We start from the raw sequence: 16000 nt of genomic DNA, 5'->3' as shown, positions 1-16000 counted from the left end.
TGATTTGCAGATAATGGAGTTGATCACGATCATGGTTGCATCAGAGGGAGAAACCGATAAAGATCACCCTCGAATGGTGTGGTGCTTGCATCCGAAGTTTGCGGTACGGCCAAATCCTAATTCCGTAGTTTAGTTAAATGCATAATTATGATTTAACGTTCTCTATTTTAACACGAACCATGTACCGTTGACATGCACAGTGACTTGTTTCAACCTCTGAATACTCCCTGAGTAACCAGGCTGATGTAATGGACGGCGTCCACCCTGAGATTTTGGCGCAGCGATACGGCAATAACCACATGCACCCGACGGAAGACCTGCGCCTTGTAACTACCGACCGATAAGATTCTTATATGCAAGTTATAAACTTGGGTGGACTGAATTATGACTATCTTATCGTATTCGACTTTTCTATCAATCGCAGGTCTATATGCCAGTACTAGAAGAAGACTGTGACAAGTACTGGTTCTTGGCTGTGGTTGACCTGTCGAAGAAGCAGGTCTTTCAATTTGACACGAATGCAACTAAAGAATCAAAGGCAAGAAGGAGATGTGTCATACAATGCATGGTAAGCGACGCACATAGGTTAATTCAGCGTCCTATCCGAATACGCTAATCTTTTTATCTTGACGAATCTGTGCCAGCTGACTGCGCTGGATGGAATCATTGCAACTGACGGGTATAAAAAGTTACGCTCTAAGAGTGCTCCCGAGTTTGCCAGTTTGGACATCATGGCCGCACCAGGGGTGCCAAAAAACAGCAGCAGTACATACTCTGGCATTTGGGTCATGCAGTGGATGGCAATGGGACGGAGGTTCACCTACGCGGTGTTGCCAATTGTATGTTAACGCATGCATACAGGTAAAATGCAATTGCACTGTGTGTTTCTAATAAACGCCGCATTGACCATTGCAGCTGGACGAAGAGAAGATCAGAATCAAAATGACAATTGCACTGCTAACGGGAAGATGCAACAAGAAAAGTGGTGCATTGCTTGCAAAGGCGGCGGAAGCGGCCAAGACGGGAGAACCGTGTCTAAGCTACATGTGAAGCGGCCGAATACAACGTTTTTTTTGTCATGGACTGCATTTTTTTTGTTGGATGCATTGATACCAGTTATGTTATGTGACATTATTGGGCCTCCTTAATGGACGGACAGTCTTCGTGGGCTGATTATATCATGGGCCATATATCTTATTACTGTTATTGTATCTTTATGTTATTTAATGTTATTTTCCAGCATGCATCTTCATTGAGGATGATCGGCTGTGTCATCACCACCATGCATCAAGTTTTTCGAGTTTTTGGAGCTTCTGTCGGAGGTGGAGTTGACATGGGTGGAGCGAGGAGTTTTGCCTTCGATGAAGAGGAGAGGAGCTTCGATTAGGGTCGGGTATTAGCAGTTGGGTCGCTAGGCGAGTTCCAGTTCTGGGTTTTGGGTCGGGTCAGTTTCTCTGGCCCAAAACCAAGTAAAAAAAATGTTATTTTCCAGCATGACCCAAAAAAAAAAACAAAGTTATGTTCCAGGATAAAAAATTTAAAAACCATAAATATACAAAAAAAAGTGTAATTATGAACAACTTACCTGCTTCCATCGACTACATCAATACGTCCATCCATCACCAGGGCAAGGCTGACAATACGAAGTGATTTTTCACTGATCCACTCAATGGAATAAATGATAAGATTAGATTAAGGCTATAATTTAAATTCTGAATTCATTCGGTTATCGCCTTTTTACAAATCCGGTTATTGCCCTTGGTAATTGCACCAACATTAATTCCTAATTAATGCCCAGTCTAATCAGGTTTAAGGATTATCTATTAAAAAGAAAAAAAAACTTAAAAAGGCGGGAGGTGTTTTGCCAGATTAACGCACGTACGTTTTTCAGTCACAAAAAAAAACTTATACTTTTCGAAGAAGGGAAGCCATTGTTGGAGACTCAAAAGCTTCCGGCAGTAAAAAATCGGCAACCATCAAAGAAATCACAGGCGAGGTATCACAATGCCGGCGCTCGCTGATTTTCGCTTCTTCATATTCATAATCCCCAACATGGAGAATCAAATTGTAAGTTTTCAGTTTTTTTGTTCTAATCCCATAACCCCAAGGCACGCATGCAAGCTGACATCAATATCGATTTCTTACTCGTGCAGAGAATGCCGTCGGCCTTCTCCAACCTTGTCTGGGAGAACATGAGCAACCCCGTCGAGGTAAGCACCACAAATGGTCAGTCGTGGAGCATCTCGTGGGTTGTTGAGGAGGAGCATCCGCATCGAATCGTCTTCACCGGAGGGTGGCGAGCCTTTTACGAACACTACCATCTTCGAATCGGTGCCACGCTGCTATTATCGTATCACCAACCAAAGTTTTTCAATGTGGCCATCTACGGCACAAGTTTCTGCGAGATCAACTATGGAAGGTAACAAGATTATCTAGCGGGTTTTCTGTATGCATTCGGCTAAGGCGTTTGTTTTATGCTGTTTTACGTTGTACAAGAAACTTGCAAAACGGAAGTCTTCCAGCAATACCCACACATGGCAACTATACAGTCCAGTTCTTCGTGATAATCCCGGTGAACGACCCTGATACACTGGTATAGACGCCAATTTCAATTCCTTTACTACCTGCAATCATCAATCCATCCATGTATGACACATTTTAAACTTTCTTTTTTCACCATCCGCTACAGATGCTCCCGCTACGGTTCTCGCGGGATTATGGCCGATCCCTACCACGACCCCTGACCCTAACCACGCCTACAGGACATCGTCATCGCGTGGGCTGGAATATGGAACCTAATGAAATGATCGTGCTTCATGGAGGATGAGATGTTGTCCGGGAACACTATGGCCTAAGGGATCAGTGGCTGGTGCTATTCCGTTATCATGAAGTTCAAAACACCATGTATGTCATGTTCTTCAGCGGTCATACAATAGAAATCAACTACTTGGCCCATGTCGGGCCGGGGACGGACTGCACTTGTATAAGCTATCTGATGGCCCCCAGGTCAATGCACATAGCCGATGGGTTCAGATCGACCAATCCGTTCTTAGTCAAGCCAATCGTACACTGCCTGGCATCCCGTTTTCTCGTAAGTGTGTCGACAATTATTTTTAAAGGCAACTATTTCCGGTGCTATTGTTCTAGTCAATTATTTCATTGCTCTCACCCTAAAGAATATGTCCTCGCTTCCAGCCAAATGTCCCCCCTCTGTCGAGAGTCTACGAGGATAGCCCAATTTCGATTACCAACGAGAGGGGCGTGTGGACCGTTCAGTATACGCACTATGTCGGAAGGACGAACGGATGTTTTGGAGTAGGCTGGTCTGCCTTAGCAACTGCATGCCAACTAAGACACGGCCATGTGTGTGTCGTCGAGCGGCTGGCGCCGCAAGACTACCGGCTGCATATATATTGAGAACTCCTGTATCCTAAACCCCCCAACCACCGCCCCCCACCCCCATCCAAGTAACTCGGTCCATGGTGTTTTCTTGCCTCCGTTTGTCAAGTACAATGCTGCAAGATGCATGTCCATACATCTGTATCTTTAATCTATATTTTATTTCCAAGCATACAATTCTACCTTGCCCTCATTAACTATGATAAACACGATAATTTTTTCTGTTGTTAATGTGCACGTAGCATTGCAAATAGACTGATCTCCCAATATTAGAAATGTATGTCAATTAGTGCGTGTGAAGTTTGAATGTAATTTTAAGCTGTGAAGCTTAAATGTAATTCGCTTCACTTCACCTACTTTTTGTAGGTTTGAATTTTGAATTTTGAATTTTGAAACTTCACAATGATTTGTTAATCTCCTAAAAATGATAATTAGTAGTGGTTGTTTATCGATTCAGAGTTGTTGTCGTGCTTCATTTAGTGCATTCTATTCATCACGTCCGGTGTTTTAAGCGGGTGTTTTAAATTACATCTAGAAGCCATGATCCCTTACAAAGAATTTCAAAATCGTAATTGAACCACATGCATTTTCCAACTAGTACACAAGCTAGTACAAGATGTAACCAGTTCCGAATGTCTACTGCAAAGAGGTAGACGAATGGAGTTTTTTTAGGAGACGTGCATCTGAATATCCACTGAACGTTACAACCAAAATATCCGCATAAACGTTACATACAAAATATTCCCTTACCATACATATAAAATATCCACTAAATATAGAATCGCTATAAAGATGCCCCTAACTACCATGTCCGGTTCAACAAAGGGGTCGACAACGAGCGATTAATAATACATCAGGTTTGACAGTGGATTTGCAGCTCTTCGCATGACACCACTTCACCTCCACTTTTGGAATCCCGATTAAAATCAGTTAATTCTAGAGCACAGCCACATACCAACAAAAGCCAACATAGCAAAAACTTGTTTTAACATCGACGACATATAGACGGTTCTGTACCCAGATGAAATGCATATAATATTCGGTGTGCGGCTACAGCCTACCGGAGAATGTGAAAGGGATCGACCAACCTACCGTTGCAACACACGGTGGTAACGACTGTAGGCCCCCTTTGCTCAATCGGCGAGAGACATGACTGGCCCGGACGTGTTGGTCCCAGCGAAGTCGCTGTTAGCAAACCCAGCCTGCGTGTCACTATCGGAGCATTGGAACAAAGAAATCTCTGCGGTCGCCTACAGATCGCCGGATAGGTTATCATAGAGCTGACACCAATGTAAAAAACAAATTATTAGAACCATTTAACAGGGCAGAAATCTTAACTAGATCATCTATAAAGCGACCAACCCACCATGTCAATGTCCATCGAATCCATGTCATCTGCAACTGCGCTGGATGACTCCATTGTGCGGTGGTCCAGACACTTCGTCCTGTTGTGTCCCACCTCCCGGCACAAACAACATCGCTGGGTTTTCTTTCCACCATGAGCACTGTTACCCTTTGTATTGCGCCTGGGTGGATTCCGCGCCGGGGCTCTGCCACCCTCAGTAGGTGGCCCCTCGGGTGGAAAACTGGTGTCCCCTGCATCTTCGTTCTCGAAGTGCTTCAGCATCAGCATGGCAATCTCTCTTGCAAACTGGAACTTTTCAGTGCTGTGACATGAAATCTTGCACACTTTTTGGTACCAATCCATCAGGCACCAGTGTTGTGCCAGTTGTACAGAATCCCAAATCACGCCCATCGACTGCACCGCCACAAGTTTTGCATCCTTGGTCCATCTCGGCAATATCAGAGACCTTGGGATCTCATGAACATTGTTAAGAACAAGCACTGCAATTATATGTTCGCAGGGGACCCCGAAACATTCCATTATCATGCACGTGCATTGGACCTCCCTCATATCAGACGTTGCAACAACACGCCAATCCTTCCCCGAAGTGCCGTATCGAGAGACGGTGTGGATAAAATAGGAACCGTTGTCTTTAGAATCAACCACCCTCATTGAACAGGCCCTGTAAAGAATGGGAACAAACAAATAGAATATTGCACGAGTGTAGTTCTCGGCTGCACTCTGCTCCAACTGTTTCAGGTTGGTGGTCATAACAGGGTCACTATTTGCACACTCGAAATCAGCCTCCACTTCCTTTGCACGCACGAACATCAAGCATCGATGGAAATGACGTAAAAACTCAGTGTAACTGTATTGAGACTTAACATACCGTGATATCACAGCGTGCAAGCCCTCACACCTTGATGTTGTTCGAAATCTGGCAAAGAACTTTTCTCGTATGTGTGTTGTGGCCCAACTGTGCCTTCTCTCATACATGTCCTATATCCATCTTTTATCGGCAACGCCAAATTTCTCAACCATCTCAAACCACTTTCTCTGGAATGTTCGGACCTCGTAGTCGCCAAGCATGCAATCCCTAAACATCCTGGTGAATTTAGGCTTTCCGATGTTGCTCGTGGCGTTTCGGAGTAGATGCCAAGCACAGAGTCGATGGTGAGCCTCTGGAAAAACTTGCTCGATCGCAGACTTCATTTGCCTGTCACCGTCGGTTATTATGGACACGGGAGCCTTCCCTTTCATTGAAGTTTTCAACTGTTGAAGCAGCCAGACATAGGTCTCTTCTTTCTCGTCTGCCACTAGTGCAGCGGCAAAGACAGCCATTTGGTTATGGTGATTCACACCGGAGAATACTACAAGAGGTGAAAGGTAAAAGTTTTTCTTGTACGTTGCATCAAATGCAACCACGTCTCCAAACACCTGGTAATCAATTTGGCTGGTGCCGTCACACCAAAAAAAATGTTGCAACACGCCCTCACCGTCAACAATTTCCTTGTAGTACAGTGCTGGATCATTTGCCTTGCACTCTCGGAGATACCTTAAGCACGATTCCACATCTAGGCCACCCTTCCTTCGTTGCTTCGCATTTACATTGTGCATGTCCCTTGTTGTGTACAGGACATTATGATACCCGCCGGCTAGGCTCGCCATAAATCGGTGAATTTGGGAGACGCCAATGCCCCCTTTGCGCATGTCGTTCATCTGCTCGATGTCCGCTTCGCTCATCCTCCGATGGCCTGGGAGCATGGAAGAAAATCGCAACTCAAGAACGTTGTGGTTATGCGCGTCTGAAAAGTACGCAACGTGCCAACGTCCTGATTCATTGTCCATGCGGAGTAGCATCCTTGCAGGGCATCCACACCGTGTCTCGGCCCTCGGCCTCTTTTTCCGGTTAGGCATCAAGGAGAACTTCGGGGATCGGTACCCTTGTCGGTGGCACACGAACTCCTGCCGTATCCTTACTTCGCCGCGTTTTTCCTTCTGGAACGTCTCGCGCCGAAGCCATGGTGCTTTGCATATTGCTGGTAGAACTCAAATGCAATGTCAACATCTGCGAAATTATAGCGGAGAACATCCTCCTCGCTCAAGTTCAAAAAATCAATCCAACCTAGCGACTCGCCGGAATCAACAGCGTAAAACTCATCGTCCGCATAATTGTCAGACATTCCTCCGGCGCCGTCCAAACTTTCTTCCAATTCAACCACATCCCCATCTGACGACGCGCACGCCCCTAGTGGTATTTTCATCCCTGGCAACCCTGTTCCAAACAGCAACAATGCGGTAATTTAGCGAAACACGCAAAATTGGGGGATGTCCTCCAAAGAAAATTGCAGTCCTATGACGAAGAAAAAGGGGGATATTTGTAAATCAAGTGAAGAATGTTAATACAACGGGTACCTTCTTTCCATTGATGGAGACGGCGAAGCCATCAACTGCCGAAGACAACCGACAATGCAGATCAGGTACCGTCGTCGTCAGAGGTGAGGCTGTTTGTGTGATTGGATATGCCTGAACAGACTCGTTAACACTGAGTGGGGGTGGGAGAGGAAGTTAGCTCAGTGGGGAGGTTTCAGTCGTTCTCGGTGGCGGAGATAGGAAGAGACGGTGCGATTGCGACAGAGGGGAGGGGGAGAAAGAGGGTGCGATTGCGACGGAGGGGAAAGGGGAGGAAGAGGGTGCGATTACGACGGAGGAAAAAGGGGAGGAAGAGGGCGGCAGTAATAGTTGTTAACCAAATACTGAGTGTGCAGTTAATTCAAACAATTAACATAATTGTATGCATTTTAAAAATAGTAAAAATACCCCTTTTTATATGAAATTGCAGAAACCCCAAAAAAAATGTTGGATTTCATTTTGGCGCTCCCTGGATGACCGGTGCGCCAAACACCTAAATGGCGTTTCAGTGCGCTAACACCACCCGCGTACCGAATCCGTACCCTACAGAAGAACTGAAGAGTGACAAGTGAAAGCGAAAAGCCGAAAACAAAACTCGGAGTGTGGTAGTGAAAATAAATATAAGAGAAGAAAAGAAAAGAAAAGAAAAACAGTGTTTTTCTTTCTAGTTTCTACTCTTTTATTTGTTTGCTTGGCTTTTTTTGAAAAAATAAAAAGTATAGCAACCAATTTTTGTTTCTCAATATTTGTCAACTTTTTTTAGGATTTATAATTTAATGTTTAGAGTCAATGGGTTTATAATTTACAATTTAACATTTAAGATAAATAAAATTATCTTAAAAAAATTAACTGATATTAAAAAATTTGATTCTCTAATATTACTTTTATAAAAAGATAAAAGTCTCTCTTTTTCTTGTTTTTCTATATATAATGATTATTAAATTATTATATTAATTAATAAATTTGATATAATGTTAGTGTAACAAATATATTTAAAACTATTTTACTACTCTTTTTATATTAATAATAGAATATTCAATAAATTTTTTAGATGATTTCTTATTTTAACATTTTTAAAATAAATATGTGTTGAGCTAAAATAACAAATAAACAGAAAGAGTATATGCAATTAAATATGTTTTAAGGAATTTCATTAAAAAAAATTAAAACATAATATTTCTATAAAATTTGCTAAAATTAATGTATTTTGTTATTAAATTTTTTTAAAATTTATAAAAATTTTATCTTTTATAGACGAATATATGCAATTAAATAATTTTAACTAAATTAATCATATTACTAAAAAATATTAGAACATTATCATTAATGTTAAAAAAATGAACAATTACTTTAAAGTACAATGTTTTTGCTTTTTATTTAAATAAATAAATAATTCATTATTTGCAAAAATACACAAAATATAAAAGAAGTTATTTTAAATATACAACTGTGACTATTTTGCAAAATCCTAAGAGCAACTCTAATGAAATATTTTTTTGGGTATTAATTTTGACTTTTACAATAATTAAACTGATTTGAAATTAAAATTTGTAGTGGATATAATCTTTGAAATGATACTGATATCAGTAACAAAATATCTAATTATTTTAAAGAAAAACTAGTAAAATACTATCATTTATATATCTATTAAACTCAATGAATACTATAACCTTATTATGTAATGTTGTTAAATTGAAATGAAATCAAGCATTACAGTGACGAATTTTACGTGAGCGGTGTGTGAAAAAGAAAACAAGGGCTCTGCTAGGATTTTTTTCTAGCGCAGCGAACAAGCAAATTAGTACAAGCAATCAAGGGTCTTCTCCCCTTTCTCTCCGTATGGACGTGCGGCGGTGGTGGGTAAGAAGTCCACCCAAAAAGAAGAATTAGTTCGGCAAGATACAAAGAAAGCCAAACCCGATGGTGATGAACCGATTGTCAAAGCTGAGGCAGATGAACCTATTGTGAAAGTTGAGGCAGATGAAATGGCTATTATGACTGATGAAAACGCAAATCCTAATCTGGTGCATCAGATGGATAAAGCTATGTACAATTAGTGGAAGCTAGTTAACCCACCGGCTGAGGTTAGGGAAAACTCAATAGTTCCTGATACAAGCAGGAAAAAGTCTTCTCTTATAAGGAATTTCTTATGAAATATGTTATACATATGGTTTTATCTTCGGATGAAATTATTCAATTGGTGACTGATGAGTATGAAGTTGATAATGCTCTGTTTCGAGATAATGTTAAACTAGCTCTTCTCAATCCAAAGTAGGTAATAGATGTTTCTTTGGAAGAATATGACATGTGGTGTAAAACATGGGAATGCTTTTTAATTGTCAAGATTCTGGGAAAGAATATTGGTTTTCGGGCAATGGAATCATGGGTTAAAAGAGTTTTGGCCCAGAAGAGAGATGTGAGGGTTTTGGATTTATTTGGAGATTTCTTCCTAATTTGATATGCAGATGAAGGTGGTTACCGACATACTTTGTTTGAAGGGTCATGGCAAGTGGCTGATCACTGCCTATTAATGCAACGGTAGAGACCATTCTTATGCCTCTCTGATTAAGCTGTGCAGAAATGCGCAGTCTGGGTCAGAATTCTAGATCTTCCAGTAGAGTTGTATATAGAGCAGTTTCTATGGAGAGTAAGGACAAGATTGGTACTATATTCAAAGTTGACCATACCACCTCTATACACTCTAGAGGTAAGTTTGCACGCATTTGTGTAGAAATTGACTTACAATAGCAGCTGGTTCTAGTAATTCATGTTCTGGGAAGAGATTTTAGAATTGAATATAAGGGCTTACACTTAATTTGTTTTGGCTATGGCAAGTATGGCCACCAAATGGAGCAGTGCACAGAGATACAAAAATAAGTAAGGGAATAGTCGGTAGCCCAGACTTCGACAGGACAGACATAAGAGAATGTTTTGTAAATGAAAGGAGCAAATTCAGAGGGATGGTGTGCCAACTTTGAATTTAAATTTGCAAACAGACCTTTCGGAGTTAATTCCTCCCAATTAATGTCAGAATGCAGATGTGGAGATGGGGGAGGATCCTACGATCTTCGGGCCATGGATGTTAGCCAAAAAAGTTCAAAGGCACAAAGGGAATCCTAAAACACCAGGTGGTCTTGGATCCAACAAATACCTGTCCAATACACAAGGCCCCAGATTTGAATATTGGGCCAAGAAGACCCTACTGATGATGGATCAGTTAATAAATCCAAGACAAAAGTCACAAACCTAATAAAAAAAATCTGACCCATTAAAGGCTAAAAAGCCTAACCCAGCTAGAAACCAACCCACAGTTAACTCTTTAAGGATGGTGACCGGTAAAGAACCCTCAAAGAAAAGTGCAGGGGGTCCAACACAAGGAGATGCTGGAGGAAAAAAACATGTGAAAGTTCTTATGGATAAAGAAAAAGAGGTGATCAGTACACCAACCCCAAAATCTCCAAAAGAGCAAGTCGGATGATTATTGGTTGTCTCTAGAGCTAATTAAACAGGCAAGTCAGATGCTTAGTGCTGATGGCCTCGAGATTGGAGGAGGTTCTTTTGTGCAAGTTCACTACCATAATCAAGACTACAGGATAGCAGTTAATGCCTTTCGTAATAAGGCTTGGGGTAATCTGCCCAATTTGGATCTACCAGATCCTGGTAATGTGATTCTTGGAGGTCCGACTTCTGGTGAAGGGATGGAGGGTGTGGTGATAGTTCATTCTGCCAATAATATCTCTTCTGTTCAGTAAGTTTCTGTTGATGATGCCTTCTTTCTATGTTATTGATTTATGAATATTATTATTTGGAACTATAGGGGTGTTGGTAGTAAAGGTTTTCCTATATTAGTAAAGGATTTATCTCATTGTTACCATGCTAATCTTATCTGCTTGCTTGAAACTCATATTAGTGGAAAGAAAGCTGATAATATCGCACGTAAGTTTGGTTTTTCGGATTGGTTTCTTATAGAAGGGGTCGGTTTTGCAGGTGAAATTTGGTGTTTATAAAATTCCTCTTATTGGAATATTGATGTGATAGAATCCCACAAGCAGTATGTTTATCTCAAGTTGGTGTATGGTCAGGAATCTTTTTAGTTTCTTACTCTGGTATATAGCTCCCCCATCTCGGCCCTAGAAGTGAATTATGGTTAGGATTATAAAATTTGGCTAGGAAAATTTTGGGGGAATGGTGTGTTGGTAGAGACTTTAATAGTGTACTATCTGCATCCGACACTGAAGGACACTCAGGGTTGGTTAGAGATTTTGAGGAATTTGTGAATTGTCTTAGATTGTGGATTACAGGATATTGGCTTTCAAGGATAACTTTTCACCTAGAAAAGGGGGGCAACTCGAAAAAGACTTGATAGATATGTTGCTAACAATGCTTGGTCTCAAAGGTTCAGTATGGCAGTGGTAAAACATCTTCCTAAGCTTAAATCTGACCATATTCCAATCCTCTTGAACTTAGAGATGACTTCAGGTCTTGCAAATTCTAATCGGTCGTTTAGTTTCTTGGCGGCATGGCTCACTCATTCTGATTTTGATATTCTTCTGGATGGATCCTGGCGGACGGAAAATACCTTAGAGGCTAATGTTTGCAGCTTTTCTAAAGCAGCCAAGGTTTGAAACAAAGAGTATTTGGAAATTTTGCCAGACGAAAAGTTCGCCTCTTAGCTCGGTTAAATGGTATCTTTGATGCTCTTCATTTCTAAATTAATCCTTTCTTTGATAATTTACAATCTGATCTTTGGAGAGAACTGGAGACACTCGTTATTCAAGAAGAAATCTACTAGAAATAATGTTCTAGATGCAAATGGATAATTTTTAGTGACTGAAATACATCTTATTTTCACAGTACTAAAATACATCTTATGTATATAGCGGGGCGGATAAGAGCGGGTATTACCTAAACCTGACCCCGCCCCGTCCCTTCCAAGAACCCGTCCCGCTAAAAACCCGCCTCAGTGCGGAGCGAGTAATTACCCACTCCGAACGAGTAGGGGCAGAGTGAGTATCTGCGAATTCGGATGGTATTACCATCCCTAAATGCATGTATAAATATTGAACTAACCAAAGAGTAGTAAAAAATTTCTTCATTAATTAACACGGTTTGATATCTCTCCCATCCTATGTATAGAATTTGATCCTTTCATTAATATGGATGTATATATAGGGTTTAATTAATATAACCCTATAAATAACCTTTCTTGACGAACAGTAGTGTCGTGCAGAGTTTAATTAATGATAAATACTATAGTGTCTATCACATTAGACTTAATTTATTAAAACAAAACAAATATATAATATTTAATAATTTTAAATATTTTATTTTTATTTTAAATATTTTACTTTTTATTTTTAAAAATAAATTAAATAATTTAGACACTATAATAAAAACATAGAATTCGCCTTAATTAGTTATGTTAGGGGACATTATATCAAAATACAGTGGGGACATTTATATGAAGAAAAATTATATAATACAATACATAATATAATCAGAATTTGCGAATTTGTCTAACGAACCCCTTTCTATTTAACCTATACTCTATCCCTTCTGACATGTAAATTTCTTATTGGCTAACTCATTAACCATATCTCTAACTTTATTAACTTGGCTTGTTCAAAATTGACCAAAATTAATGTGTTAACCATAATAAAATCAATTCATAATTGACTAAATCTAAGAATGTAAGTGGTAATGGAGATAAATAATTTGTATTGAAAAAAATTTTAAAATTTTAATTGCAACATAAAAATTACATAAATTTAAAAAAATTACCCTACGTTAATTTTTATCCTTCCATTAGATTATTATTACATCATAAATGACCTGACACATACCATTTTATATACTGAATTAGATGAAACCACATTATTTTAATTTTATTTCTAAATACTTAACGATGTAACGTCGTTATTTAAGAGTTCTGTCTTTATTTTTTTAAAAAAAAATTTTAAGCAACGTTTGTTTTGAGATACTAAAAAAAAAGATTGTGAGACTGAAACTCAATATCATATTTGTTAGTTTAGATATTGATATTAAAATTTTAGTCTATGTCCCAAAATTTCAGTATTTTTTAAAAAATGAAGACATAAAAGACTAAAATTTTTGAAGATAAAAACTGAAACTTTAATAATATTTTATACTTAAAATATCTCTATTTTAATTATTTAATTTTAACTTTATTTTGTGTGCAAATTAAATTAGAACTTCATTTTTATTTTAGTTTCTATCCAAACACAATATTAAAATTTATTTCAATCTCTATCTCTCTTTCAAATACTACTTTAAGAATTTTAAGATAATGTATAGCTTAATCAAATACATTATTTATAGTATATACATATGTATTATTTTGATATAAGTATTTACAAATTAATAAAATAAAAAGTTAATAAATTCTAGCCAACTCTCTCCTAAACAAAAGATTAATTATCCTCTATGACATATTCAATTATTATTAGATAAAATAAATTATGTCATTGTTATTTATATTTATTCATAATTTAACATGAATTTTGATAACTTAACTACTTAATTATAGTAAAACTTTTTTTTACAAATAACAAAACTATCTAGAAAAGTCCCTTTCTATAATTTTTTTGTTTTTGTTTTTTAAATTAAACCATCTATTTTTTTTTTTGGTCAAGAATTAAACCATCTATTTATTAATTAGTTCAAAAACCTCCTCAAAAACAAAAAACAATAAAAAAAATCAAATGACGATTCTTTCATAGTCAAACCGTAAAATTTTTTATTTAAAAGAGAATTGGATAGAATTTATTAAAAAGTATATTATCAAATTAGTTACCTTACCACATCCAGCACTCTTATTAATATATATAGTGTAAATGCCTTATTATTGATTCAATTGTGTAAAGAATAAAATATAAAATAGTTAATAAATAATGCATCAAATTATTAAAATGTTAAAATAAAAACTATATTAAACCAAAAATATATTTACAATGACAAATATTATTAGCCAAGAAAAATCTACATCGGTCACACACACAATTCACTTAACGTTAATTGCACTCACATAATGGCATAGTATATATTTATTTGGCTTGCAAAAGTAACTTTTAGAATTCTTTTTTTTTTATTTTCTAGAGTGTACTTTTTATCTATTCAAATAAAACTCTTTACGCTTATTTTTTATTTATTTACTCTCAATATAAATACCATATTTAATCTGGTCACTTCAATGTTATCATTGAAGAGGAATAATATTTGAGAGTCATAGTTTAGAAGTCATAATAATTTATTCTTTCTTTTTTTTTTTCACTTTTTTTTCAATGTATTTATTTTTTATTTTTTAGTTATCAATAATATTAATAAATATATAATTATAATCATTATATGTACAAAATTATAAATATTAATTAAATAAAATATTTTTGTGTCATTGACCTGCTAGTATTATTCATAGTTAAATATATGTTCCTCATGCTACTGCAATTTGTTTTTTAGGCTGCATTTAATTTTAAAAATAGGATAAAATTTTCAATTAAATTTTTATATTTTTTGATTAGATATCTATATTATTTTTAATTTTGTAATTAGATCATTATAAATATAAAAATATTAGAATTAATAAAATATTTTTTCACAAATTAAAGATACTACAATTACGAATCTAATTAAATCTTTAATTACATAATTTTTAAGAAAAATAATCCGTTAATTTTAACATTCTTGATACAAAAAAAAAAAACCTTAATCACAAAATAAAAAATAATACAAGAACTCGAGTAAAAAAAATAAAAAAATATAGGGACACAATTACACATTTAATAAAATTATATGGACTTACCAGTAACTAAATCTTTATTTAAATATAATAAATTCTGCTTATGTTTAAATTCAACGAATTTATCATTGAGAACGCTATAGCTGGTAGCTCAAATCCATGCGTGTCCGTGGTGAAACAAGAAGCCTAGAATTAGCAGAGTAGTTCTGCGACCTCATTGTTCTTCTTCTGAGATACTTATGATACAATAGTTTGAGCAGTGGTTGCAACCCAAGAATCGCAAGCAGCACATAGAAAGCATAGCGCAGAGGGAGTGTCCACCAAGAGTGATGAGGAAGAAGCAGCGTCACCAAGAAACCCAAAGAAAGCGAACCAAACACTGCCATGGCGGCTATGATTATCCGACGAGTAGTAGCGTACAAGGGTGGGCATAATAGCCATGCCACGAATGCCAGGAAGTAAGAGAAGATGCCAAATACAGAAGCTGCCATAGTGAAAGGGTAAAGTTGGAAGGGAGATTTTGAAGTTCCGGCGGTTTGGATTTGAAGCAGGGCAAGTAGAGAAGGAAGTATGAATGTATATATCTTATGAAGACGAGTGAGAATGGGAGAATCATCTGCTGGGTCAGGATCATTATTCATAACAAATAGGTTGATGAAGGTAGTTTGGTTGTGCACGTAGAACATCGTTGTGTGTATATTTTAATTATGTTAGGGAAGGAGCTTGAGAGACAGATAGGCTGATGATGAAGGCATTTATTTATAAGGGGGAATTCGTGGTTAAGGCTTAATTATTAGCGTTTTCCGGACTACAATGCAAAATCCGCAAAGCGTTTAATACTTTAAATTATTATTTAAGTTGTGGTTGTGTGTATATTTTAATTATGTTAGGGAAGGAGCTTGAGAGAGAGATTCTGAGATAGTTTGATAATTTCATCAATACGGTAAGTCGGTACCATGTATATATAATTTGGGGTCAAAACTTTATTCAACATAAAAAAATGCCATATTCCGTTAAGAAGTAGCACAATTTCCGCAAACATCCTTTTTTCCTCCAAATCGTCTGTCACCCCTCTATCAATCATCTCA

At 37.4% G+C, this 16000-nt stretch overlaps 1 protein-coding gene and 1 pseudogene across 1 annotated transcript; one reads left to right on the top strand and one right to left on the bottom strand.

Moving 5' to 3' along the window:
- The first annotated feature begins 2004 nt into the window (after window positions 1-2004).
- LOC107621348 (uncharacterized) lies at window positions 2005-3417 on the top strand. Its single transcript, XM_016323374.1, has 5 exons — window positions 2005-2067; window positions 2154-2419; window positions 2515-2593; window positions 2923-3095; window positions 3177-3417. Exons 1-5 carry the CDS (start codon window positions 2005-2007, stop codon window positions 3415-3417), a joined length of 822 nt encoding a protein of 273 aa, XP_016178860.1.
- A 1254-nt stretch (window positions 3418-4671) lies between these two features.
- On the bottom strand, window positions 4672-6004 carry LOC107621349 (protein FAR1-RELATED SEQUENCE 5-like; annotated as a pseudogene).
- Window positions 6005-16000: the final 9996 nt, after the last annotated feature.

This window comes from Arachis ipaensis, chromosome B10, assembly GCF_059453495.1.
Source record: "Arachis ipaensis isolate K30076 ecotype BB chromosome B10, ASM5945349v1, whole genome shotgun sequence".
NCBI lineage: Eukaryota > Viridiplantae > Streptophyta > Magnoliopsida > Fabales > Fabaceae > Arachis > Arachis ipaensis.
The sequence above is the reverse complement of the archived record's forward strand: the minus strand, read 5'-3'. Positions and strand labels throughout refer to the sequence as shown.

Coding starts and splice junctions, on each gene's coding strand:
- LOC107621348 (XM_016323374.1), top strand. CDS start 2,005: ATGCCGGCGCTCGCTGATTTTCGCTTCTTCATATTCATAATCCCCAAC. Junction 2,068..2,153: donor CCAACATGGAGAATCAAATT/GTAAGTTTTCAG, acceptor TTACTCGTGCAG/AGAATGCCGTCGGCCTTCTC. Junction 3,096..3,176: donor GGCATCCCGTTTTCTCGTAA/GTGTGTCGACAA, acceptor CTCACCCTAAAG/AATATGTCCTCGCTTCCAGC.